General features: G+C 44.5%; 1 protein-coding gene across 1 annotated transcript in view; it reads right to left on the reverse strand.

The window, feature by feature from the left end:
• The window catches only part of LOC147637868 (serine/threonine-protein kinase ATG1c-like), a 72,360-nt gene that overhangs the window by 20,557 nt on the left and 39,396 nt on the right, over window positions 1-12,407 (reverse strand). The window contains exon 2 of the mRNA XM_086799706.1: window positions 5,635-5,752. Coding sequence (XP_086655832.1) covers window positions 5,635-5,752 — 118 coding nt within the window. The remainder of the gene's footprint in view (window positions 1-5,634; window positions 5,753-12,407) is intronic.

A 12,407-nucleotide genomic window follows, 5' to 3' on the forward strand; every position in this document is an offset into this window, starting at 1 on the left:
ATTGAAGTTACCGATCTCCCCCGAAGCTTCCGCATGTTACAGTTGGTGGAACAATAGAGAGCAAATAGCAGGAAACATGGGCACTTGAGAGGATAGTAAGAGTTGCAAGTCTACATCGACAACCACTTGTTTGCAATACTTTATTCATATGCATTGGTATGGAAATCTGGTCAGAAATGCCCATGACACTATGTACTTGATTCTCCCAAGATCAATATACTTTATTTGAGGAAGGGGCCAGCCATTCTGGCTCATTGTGTGTCTCTTGTCAATTCAGCAAATTACTTCTTGTATTGAGCATGTGTCCATCAAATCTTAGTGTATTTAAGTGTATTGATTAGCATTGTGTTCAACCAAGTTACATTGGTATCAGTGCATACAGTTCTCTCACTTCTATCGTGAGAGACGATCACCATGAACACTAGCTATCTGTACACTTAGAACATTATGGATAGCCATATAGTGAATGTTGGAGATGCTAACACAAGAGGCGGGGACAACGAATTGCATGCCTCCAATGCTTTACAACAAGATGAACAAACTCATGTGGTGCACAATAGAGAACATGAATATGTGGGACAGCCGTCCCGTGGCAAAGAGAAGATGCAGGAAGAGGAGTCTATAGTCTTGAGGGCTGAACTTACTCGTATGCAAGCTCTTCTCCATGCACAACAAGAAGAATTGAATCTCTACCACCGCAAGGATCCATTGGTACATGACCGTTTGAAAGCCAAGAAAGCTGAATCTTATATGGATCATGCAATGGCAATGATTGCTCAAGAGTTGCACATGCAACTAAGTGATGTAGCACGTGCATACTTGGCTCGTACCGAGGATGCCTATGCAAAAAAGGCAACCATCCCACATGTCTTGGAATCCCCACAGGTGCCCAAACAAGAACTTATGTCTAAGAGGATGAATCTCCATGCTATGGGAGGAAAACAATCGGCGACTTCACGCCATGCAAGAATACCTTATGTAGCCCGTAAAGGACACAATGTTTATGGCAGTGGTCAAAATGTATGTCAAATGCCATTGCCGGTTGAATGTTAGATCATGGGAAGAGTTCAAGGAGAGATTCTATGCTCAATTCTTGCCTCCCAATGCATTGAATGAGATAACAATGAAGTGGAATTGGGTGAAGCAAAATGAGGAGAAAACAGTGAATGCATATGTACAAAAGTTTTGGAAAGTCTTTTGGAGGTGTCTCCATTTATGCATGTTGATCAGAAGTCTTCTTGGGAGAAGTACTTACCGCTTGAGAAATTTGCATACAACAATACGGTGCATACATCTACGAGAAAGGCCCCATTTGAGATTGTTTATGGTAAGGTGGTTTTGCCACCCATCCTTCGCACAAAGGATGAGATATTTGCAAGAGCTGATGAGTATGTAAGAGACTTGGATATTGTTTTTGCTCGTGTGCGGACAGCCATTGCAAGGTCACAAGACAAGCATAAAAAGGCTACCGACAAGCATAGAAGGCAATTGGATGTTAAAGAGAATGATTGGGTATTACTGAAATTTGAGAAAGAAAGACTTGCAAAGAGGCTTGGCAAAGAGGGTGCATATCCTAAAGCTTGCAACTAGGTATTATGGGCCTTCTCGAGTGATCGAGAAGATCAATGAAGTGGCTTTCAGATTGGCATTACCTAGTCATTGGCGCATACACAATGCTTTTCATGTGAGTCTCCTTCGCAAGTATGTAGGGCCGAACTTGGCTTTCCATCGGGACTTGTGCCGCTATGTACATGCTCGAAAATGCCTGGTGGATTGGTGTTCCATTGGGTCTGGTACCTCATGTACTTGTCTGGAGCACGTCTATTTCGGTATCGTCTCATGAATGGGGATTGTCCATACTAATGCAACATTGCATAGCATCTTTATGTGCTTGCCTGCAATTGAAATTACATGATGTTTTCATGCTTGCTTAACCAATGTGTAGTCGCCCGTCCGTGAACCGTGCGTGTGAAAATGTATACTAACATGGTTATGTGGCATGTGACAGGTGGTAAGTATTGGTCATAAACCTAGCCTTAGGAATTAACACTAATTTATAAGTGAGTGTGTACACACTTCATTAAGTTTTGGGCAACCAAAACTCACTTATAAATTATAACCAGCTCGGTGTTCACACACAATGATATCCCGAGGTGGACAGAACCCAATATCCACCGCCTAGACCTTATCCCCTTTGTACAAAGGGAGTAACCAGCCATGTGTCCTCTCTAGCTTGCTCCACAAAGCACCTACCTGCCACCTAGAGTGGACAACTCACCACCTCACTTCTCCTCCCCCCTCTAGAGATAGGCGCCTCCTTCATGAGGACATTAGGGCTGTATTTTCTGCACTTTCTCCTTCCCAACTCCATATCCAAGCTTGCTAAGGTGTTTCCCAAGCTTCCAAGAGTGTTTCCAGGTGCTAAACACTCTCCTACACACTCCCAATGACTGAAATTCAGCAAAACAGCTCTTTTTATTGTTGTAATTTCTGGTCTTTTTGCTGAGAACCCTAATTTCAGCCCTCCTTTCTCAAGTTGAACCATAGGGGAAGCTTTCCCAGGGTTCCCTTCATCCTCTTGAAGACTTTTGTCACAAAGAAATGCGACAAATCGAAGATCTCATCACTCCAAGGACTTCCATCACAAAGACTTTCACTGTCATCGACTCTACTTGCAATTGGTAAGCTTTTATGCTTAAATATGGAAGCAAGTAGCAGGAGGGAGGAACCGGATTGCAAGATCACATACCCTATGTACTGTTCTCTCGTCCTACGAGCTCTCTTGCAGATTGTTACCACCATGTGTTGGTAGAACAATAGAGAGCAAATGGTAGGAAACATGGGCACTTGAGAGGGTAGTGTGAGTTGCAAGTCTACATCGACAAGCACTTGTTTTGCAATACTTTATTCATATGCATTGGTATGGAAATCTAGTCAGAAATGCCCATGACACTATGTACTTGATTCTCCCAAGAACAATATACTTTATTTGAGGGAGGGGCCGGCTGTTCCGGCTCATTGTGTGTCTCTTGTCAATTCAGCAAATTACTTCTTGTACTGAGCATGTGTCCATCAAATCTTAGTGTATTTAAGTGTATTGATTAGCATTGTGTCCAACCAAGTTACAATCTATCATGGCTTTCACATATTTTAAGTCTCTCATGGTTCACTTCTTTGAAAATGGCATGTCTACCCTTTAATTTAAGAATCAAGTATGAAATCCCACGTATGGAATTTCTCCAAGGTTTGAACCATACTTATTTCATACGTTCAGACTCATATGCGAATGCCGTATGGTTACCATATGAAAAAACTATGATTGGAAGAGTAAACACTTTAGACTTAGAATCACTTGGTTTAAACCCTCAGTCAGGTAGAAAATGATTGAAATGATTGATTCAATAAAAACTGTTTCAAAAGATTGAAGTTTTAAGTTGCAAACGCATTTTAGGAGAAAGAAAGATGGTGTTTAAGCAACAAGTCAGGCGCAGATGTGGCAACATCCTGAACGAGCCAGACTTGATCTGTTCCAGGCTTCCAGCGCAAAATTCTATGTGATCTCAGTTTAGTTTCCATATGCATTGTTCTTGAAAACCCCATGCTTGTCGTTGTTGTGGTTCCTGTATATAAGTCGTGGCTGGAGGAAAAAGCCATTAAAAGCAGGGTCGACAATCAGCAAAAGACTCTTCCCACTTCTACTATTGATGATGTGCATCAGATCAAAAGCTAGCTGATAGAATATTCCTATCTGACCATCTGATTGTGGATGACTACACTACCACATTGTAACTGTATTTGAGTTCAGTTCTGACCCCCTTTGACCATGCCTATGGTGGTCATCCTCATGGATCAAACAATTGTCTCCAAAATTGTTAAGTAAACTCGTTGTCTCTGTCTAGCACAATGTTCTTCAGGATGCCTACTATAAAAAACCAATAACTAATAAAGAGTGGATGCCGTCCTGTTTCAACACTAATGACCTTGTAAGACTGACTCTTGACCTCCACCATAGTGGGGATCAGATGCTACAATGACCCTTTGCCGAGCCTTTATATAGGCCCCATAAATTGCCACAAACTGGCCGATCTGCTGTCGGCAAGAAAAGAGGACACATAAATGCAATAAATGCTGGCGGACCCCTTGTTTCACATGCTATGATGCTGGCCAACTTCATCTGTGTCCAATCTGGGCCTGTCTGAGCATGGCTAGTGCCCTAAACCTAATGTTTATCTGCTGCAAATCTGGGATTAGCTTTGGATCAGCCATGTCCATGTGTGTGCACATGACATCCCATCCAACTAACTTGATGACAGGATTCCAACCTTGACCTTGGATAATTCTGTCATCCTCCTCTATCTCCACATATGGTCTCCCATACTTGTCATCCTTCCCTTCTTGGCAACCTTTTCACTGAAAACCTTGCCGTATGTCTCTGAATCCACTCTAAATCTGGTGTAGAGATATGTGCATCTGTTCCACTTTGTCCCCTTGCTTTCTTGCCCTGTCCCTAACACAAACATGAATCCTTCTTCTTGAAACGGATCATGGCACCCATGGCTCCACCCCTTGGATGATCATCATCCCTTGGAGTTGCTCCATAAGAGCCTTCCTTGGCAGCACCAAATCGCTACCGACTCTCATGAAACTCTTCCCTTGGGTTTGCCTGACACCAACCAGCTTCTGGACATATGCTGAGTTACTCTCCTTAGACCTATGCACTTCTTTTGGAACACTTTCAGCACTTAGCATTGCCGAGCCTGGCTAGTTCCCTAAACCTAATGCTTATCTTCTGCAAGGCAGGGATTAGCTTTGGATCAGCCACGTCCATATGTGTGCACATAACAATCCCTCCTATGCCTCGTACCTAAATGTTCTTTGGCAGATTTGTAACAAATTTATACTAATTTGCTCAAGAAAAATGGATGCCGTCCTGTTTCAACACTATCCCTCCTATGCCTGGTACCTAAATCTTTCCTCCCCTTGTCTTCACACCCTTCACGTGGTTCCATAAAGGCATCTCAGGTGGCTATTTCTTATTCACATGCTCCTGGTTTTCCTGAGGAGCTCTCAACTATCCGTATGAACTAACCATTCAGCTATATCCCTGAACTTGATTGGGTATAATGTTCTCTTTCATACCAATGATGCACCCCACATAAAACACTTGAAAATTTGAGGATTTCTATGTGTTGAAATAGAACTCTCTCTCCTTCAAAATCTCGGACACCGTCTCTAGATGCTACTTATGAAACCATAACATGGACCAGAAACAAACAAGCACATGCAAATAATTGATATGATAACTCTCATCATAAGCCAGTAGTGCATAGTGCGTTGGTCAACCAAAAATGTATTGCTCTGAATTTATAGTGCTTCTAAACACTAACTCAATAGACATGACACGTGCATCTGATGCCTTCTGATATTTGGGCCTGATGCAAGTGATAAATTTAGCCTGCAGGTTCATTTTGTAAATGACAAGGCATAAGCTTGATTGGGATGAAGGTCTATACCAGAAACGACAATTTGTCACACAAAAAAAATGTAAGCAACTAGATAATGCATCTGATAGTAGAGCTAAAAGTGAACGAGCCTCAAACAGTAAATTAACATGCAAGATAAGTAGCACTGTACCTAATTGACGCATGAAGTGTCTCGCAATCGTCTCCGAGACTCTTCCATGCAGTTGGATGTAAGCAGCTAAATCACCTCCAGCACAAAACTCTAGAACAAGATAAATCCGATTTGATGCCTACATGCATGGCATAAGATAAAAAGTTGAACAAAGAAATCAAAATAATACTCTGTGTTGATATAGAGGACAGAAGAATGCACCGATTAAAGAAAATCTTACAGAGACTAAACTTGAACACTTGAGTGTTATTTAAGCCAAAACCTTTAGTCAGAGAAGTAGGCAGCCCTAGATGAACTTTATATATTTTCCTAGTTTAGACACGCGATTTCAAAATTTGGTTCATGTAAGAAGCCAAGTAATATGGACACTTACTATGCAAGCTCTAAAAGTAAACCAAACCTTCATATTTTCAAGCATATGACTGGCAATGCCTAAGCAATTGCCAGTATCAGTTACGAGCCCTCAACATCCATGGACACAGAATAAAGACATCATATAACTATAAGAAAATCCTTTTCACAAGGATAAGTGTGCATATGCACTGTAAATGCTGGACACAAGAACCAAACCGGGGTCTGCAAACAATAGCCATACACTCTAATGAATTCATTTTAAAAAATGCATTCCTTAATATTAAGGACGACTCTTAAAATCATTCTAAGATCTGGTCACGACATTAATCTCTCTCTCTCTCTCTCTCTCTCTCTCTCTCTCTCTCTCTCTCTCTCTCCATCAAATCGGTTCTGGGCCTTGGCCGAGGCGGGTATCGTCATTAGCTTATCACAGCATATCTCACTCTACAGAGGATCATCTGTTGATCACATGTACTGTCAGATGTTTTCATTTTACTTTTTCTTTCAGTTTTCCATGGCTCAGTATATACATGGTACCATTGTATTACTTTTGGTCTCATAGGCCCTTGGGGTCTTCCGTAGACGTTAATATAACTCTCTCTCTCTCTCTCACCGCTAGACCCCACTTTGGTATGACCCTTGATCAAGCCACCACACTTCAGCGAGCCCGACATCACAGACTCCTTGGACCTCACCAGCAACACAGACATCAGCCCCAGCTTGAGATCTTGGAGAGGCACATAGCCACCTTCCCACGCCCAAAGGATCTGCAGAACTTTCTACAAGCTGCACCCATGCTTGATATCCTTGATGGCCCCCTCCTCCTACCGGGGTCTTAGCTCCATAGGCTGTATGATGATGATGATGATCATATGGCTCAGATTTGACATTCCCATCTCGTAGCTCTAGTCTTTGTTTTATTTTGTACCATGATGAGATTACATGGACACTATTGTATCACTTTTCGTCTCATAGACCCATTGGGTCTTTTGAAGACGTTTAATATAACTTTATTTCTTTCTTTCTCTCACCATCGCCTGCAACACCTGCCTACCCACTGGGCTTTGCCTAGGTGCCCACGCACAATCCCATGCAGCACCTAGCTACCGGTTTGCGTAGGTGCCTAGGCCTTCCCCATCCTATGCCCAGCCTCTGCCCACATGCCCCCAACCTTTTCACCATTTCCCTTGACGTTGCTGCACATCGGCTACACACAATGTCCCCCTCCACCCCCCCCCCCCAATCTCACCTGAGGCGCCCACACCCTGTTTGTGCTTGTGCCGACACCTCGTTTCAAAAAAAATTATCTCCAAATCGACTCTGATTTCGAGAAAATGTGAATTTTTTTCCTTCGTATTTTTCCCTTTTTGCCCCCCACAACACTCTCCCCACACCCCCCCCCCCCTTGCAACCATCACACAACAACAAAATAGGATAAAAATCTCTCTCTCTCATCATTTCCCACCACCACAGGACTTTCTCCCGCCCTATCAACCTCACTATATTGGGTACTGTTGACCTATGACGGACATTGAGACGTACTATGTTTTACGTCATTAATTTAAATATTCTGAGTCATGGGCCGGGCTTGTCGGCACCATATGTTAAGGATAAAGGGATTGGGTGATCGCCGATGAGAGGCGCACCTTGAATATCAGCAGGGTAAGGGTTAGGATCGGCCGGCCATGTATGGGCGCCCATGTGTGAACGGTCAAGTCACCTATAAGAGTCAAATGTAACCCTAAAACCCTCATTCTCATACGCTGAATACAAGAGTGCTCTTGCCTTATCTCCTTGGTTTCCTTCTCCTACGTGTGAGAGAGAGAGAGAATGTGAGAGAGCGATCGAGCATTGTGTAGCGGCACGGCGGCGGCGAGGCGGTAGAGCGGCGACGGCGGCTCCTCCTTCACAGCTGCGACGCGGGAATCCTTCACGGCGGTGGTTTGAGCGGTGAGTGACACACCCTTGCATTCTGTTTGAGCTTGCTTTCCTGGTTGTATGCTTGTAGCCATTCGTGGCTCGCATACGGTGTTCGGCAAGTCCCCAGCTACGACCTGTGCGACAAAAGCGCACATTTTTGGCGCCGCTGCCGGGGAGTTGCCCTGCACCAAGCTCCAGTTTGCAGCTCGGGCCGCTGCGTGAAGTGAAATTTACACTGTAGGAAAGGCAACTGTGTGTTTGTTGTTGAGGTGTTTTTGTGTTCTGCAATCTGTTTCTGCAATTTGTCTTCTGCATTTCTGTTTCTTTTGTTATTTTTCCGCTCCGCGTGTGGGCGTGCATTTTGTTCTCTGGTTTTCTACGTGTGAGGGGGGATTTCTAAATCCCCAGACCTGCGCTGTGTGCGAACTGCGCCGCGGCAAAGTCTGAACCCTAGAAAGAAACCCTAGAAAACTTATCCCCCAAAAAAAAAAGGAAAAATTAATTTTGGAAAAAAAATATTTTTTTTTAAAAGGAAAAAACCAAACGTGTGGAGAGGAAAGATTTTTATTTGGAGAAAAAATTTTGAAAAGAAAAACCTCCAATTGACCCCGATCCCGGCCTCGGCCTCGGTCTCGGTCTTTTGATATATATATATATAGGAGAGTGAGCCTCCATAGCTTTCTTTCAAGTGAGAGCTTATAGGAAGTTGTGCCCTATATGTAGCCCACCTCCCAAGGAGGGAAGTGAGCATGTGGGATAAAGCCTTCACCCTTTTCTCCACAAGCAAATAGGACTTCACCCCTTCCCCCTCAAGAAAACAGACTGTTTTGAGGACCACAGGAGCTCTGGATAGGCGAACACGGTGCTGTAAAGCACGCTAGGACCCTTTAAACGATACGCTCATTTCGAGCTATCACACGCCCTAGTTCAGGTTTGACCATAAGGGGATTAGAAACAGGTTAAAAACAATACAAAAACAAGTAAAAACGGGGTGTGAAACACCTAAGAAACCACTTGTGTGGACTTCAAGGGTAGTTACCAACGCCCGTAGGGTACCCACGTCACATGCATCTACGCTCTAGTCGGGTGCTAGAGTCTGAGCCACTAGAAAGCGTTTCAGTTTACACAGGCTCACACCATCCCTCCACGTTAGCATCTTGGCCTTCGGCTGGAACCCAAGGGAGTGCAACCCAAGATCCACGAATAGTGGATAGTGACTCGTCCTCTGACTCAGCAGCCATGGAAGGGCACCCTACCAAGAACCCTGAGGAGACAAGCCAAAACATGCCAGTTTGGGCTCCACAACCCGGATCTAGCATGTTTAGTCGTCTAATAGAGACCTTTAGTAGAGCTACACGCTCTGAACATGCGACAAGCGAAGTAAATGAAGAAGGAGGGGTAGTGGATTCGCCATTCACATCTCATGTAGACCCTACCCTCCCAAAGAGTGTCCATGTGGATATTCTACCCACTTCGTTTAATGAGGGCCCTACTGAGCTACCACCTTCCGACGACGCGCCTCCTAAAGTAGAGGTCCCTAGAAGCCAATCCATAAGAAGTGACATTGCGTCCACTTCAAGAGAACCGTTTGGCACACCAAGTCTGGATGGGATATTTCTCAATGAAAATTGGGAATATGATCTACACACAAAGACTCTAACTGACCTATACACGGACTACACATACCATGTAGGTTGGTTAGAAGTCCTACGATCTACATCTAGCGCCACTAATCTAAAGGAGCAACAACAAATGATATGTGAGGTTATTCATAGAATTATCCAAATTGGAGGCAAAATAGGAGAGTGAACTTAGGTTCCACTGGCCCTATGAGATTTTTGGATACAGGCAAGGCCAAACAACCAACCCTATCACAATTGGAGACTCCCTCGGTGAGTCCCATAGACCCTTCATATGTTGTTTCGCCTGGAGTCTCAATATAGGTTGAGCCCACGAGCAGTAACTTTAGCTTTCCAACCTTGGCTCAACTTTCCATTAAGGAATCCACAATGCCTACCCCAATAATGAGCATAACGAAAAGTACACCTGTTACCGCTGTAGTTAGTACGACGCCGCTACCTAGTGGAACAGTACCTACAACAGTGCGTGCTAGGGCCTATCGACCATATGTACCTATCGCTACTCATGCTCATGTAGCTCCTACGCCTCTTAGTATGCCAATGGCATATGCTCCACGACCGCCTTATCATAACCATTATCCAAGAGAAGCTAGGCCTAGTCACATATCATATCCTACGTCATTTGCCAACATACCCAGACCAACGCCAACTCCTATCAGCCAGGCTATCCTAGAAGTGACTCCACCAGCTATGCCTGCTCACCTAGGTGATCTCGCAGCGTTTGCTCAGATGATCGGACAATCTATTGCGGAAAACATGCGGGGCCTGCCTGAGAGAGAACCTAGAAGCAAGGCAGTACAAGTGGCTAAGCTCACTCAAAACTTCAATGGTAACGAGGATGTTAGGAAGCACATTGAGGCCAGAGATTGGTATCGAACCTTAAGGGTTGAAGAGCGCACTCACTACCCCACTCTCAAGAGATTGTTCTTGACAGAATACATACGTGAGGGTGTGCTTTGGGGAGTAGCATCTCAACTCCAAAAAGCTGAACGCGAGGAAGGGAAGTCAGTGAGAGTCGATTGAAGCATCTAAATTCTCGCTGCACTCCCGATGAGCGCTTCAATAATAACCAACTGCTCGATAGATTCATCCGAGGATTGCGCCACGAGGACATATACAATGGCCTAGTCATTAGAGGTCTTACAACGTGGGAAGCTGTCACTGCCAATGCAATCCAGTTAGAAGACAACTTGATGATTGCAGGTAAAAAGGTGTCTTCGGAGACAAAATCCGTTAGTTCGCAAGTATCTGGGCACGAGCCAATGACGGTAAAACCTATTGCCAAGGAGCCCAAGATATCCGAAATGTCTGTGACCGACCTTACTAAGGCTCTCCAAGAATACTTTAGGGGTAATCGAGCTCCTCAAAATAGCCATATGTACCCAAGGAGAGAGCAACAATGGTGTTCGGTGTGCTTAGGACCACATAGCACGAGTGAATGTCCCACATTCAGAGTCAAATTCAATGGGAATTGCAATGCATGTGGTAAGTACGGCCATCAATCTAAGGATTGCCTAGTACTTAAGCGAATGTTGGCAAATCAGACACCACTAGCCTGGTCAAACACACCTCAAGTACCCGCGCTAATGCCTGCACAACCTGTCGAGCAACCGTCACAGCACATAGTTCCAAGGAATCCGAATGCAGTCCAGTCTGTGCCGTTACCACCGCCAGTGCTAGGACCACAACCTCCACATCCAAGGATTACCCCAATAAACCAGATGTCAGATGGGTTGTGAGTCACATAGTGCGTGTAGGGATTATCAAGAGGAGATAGACCCCACTGTTCCATATGGGATTGATACGTTTGAAATGATTCCCCAGTACTACATGGAGGATCATTTCGGGCAAGTCGAGCCTGTATATCAAGCGACTGCTCTCGCCACAAGGGAGCAAAACCTTAATACCTTGGCGAGGACACCACCTCTTCAATGCTACGAGTGTGGTGGACCGCATCGTGTAGCGGAGTGCCCTAATAGGCTACAGAAGATCGCTACTCAGATGCAACCAAATCAAGGGAGCACATCGGGAATGCCGGTACTTACATGTAATCGTTGTGGCATAGATCATTTGATTGCTCAATGTCCACATAATCCTAATGCACCCAAGATTACGCCATTGAATTTGGTTGAGGTCACCAACCAGGCACAAGGAACCATACCTCTTGTACCCACGAATGTAGTTACACGATCAATGCTTCAAAATCAAAACTACATTCTCGAAGAGAGGGATACTGCATGAATTGCTCGAGCAAAGAAAAAGAAAACACGGCGGAAGAAATCGCTTAATGCCACGAGCTCCAAGCCTAGTTCAAAGACTAACATAGGGACAGGAGACGACCCCGTGTATATGAATGATCCTGAAGATGATTCCGATTCAATAGAAACCATGGGGACCAAAGCCACTACCTTAAGGGAGGGGGAGGACCCCACTCGGGAGCTCAACGAAGGAGAATCAGGTGAATACATAAATCAGGGGAAACAGAAGGAAACTTCCTCGGCCCCACAACCAAGTCAGTTAATGCCCTCTCGACCACCCAAACTGACTGAGACTCCCCAAGACAAGCCACGTGGGCCAAAAACCCTCAAGAAAAATATTGGAACTTACCCAAACCCAGTTGAGAAGATTGAACGAGTGCAACACTTTAAGGGGTTTGGTGGAAGAAACACAAAGAGAACTGGAGCCAAACCCGAGAAAAATCAAAATTCCAGACACGATGTTTCCTACGCAAGTTCAGCCTCACAGGAACCATAAACCGTTAGCTATACCTAGTATCATTCGAAAAGAAAGTGAGGATAGGATATCAGGAAGTGGGCAAACACCCTTTTTGCTTGAAAGAATGTTTAGTGAGGGAATGCC

The sequence above is a fragment of the Cibotium barometz genome, chromosome 6 (assembly GCF_041138505.1).
Source record: "Cibotium barometz isolate CiBa-2024 chromosome 6, ASM4113850v1, whole genome shotgun sequence".
NCBI classification, from domain to species: Eukaryota; Viridiplantae; Streptophyta; class Polypodiopsida; order Cyatheales; family Cibotiaceae; genus Cibotium; species Cibotium barometz.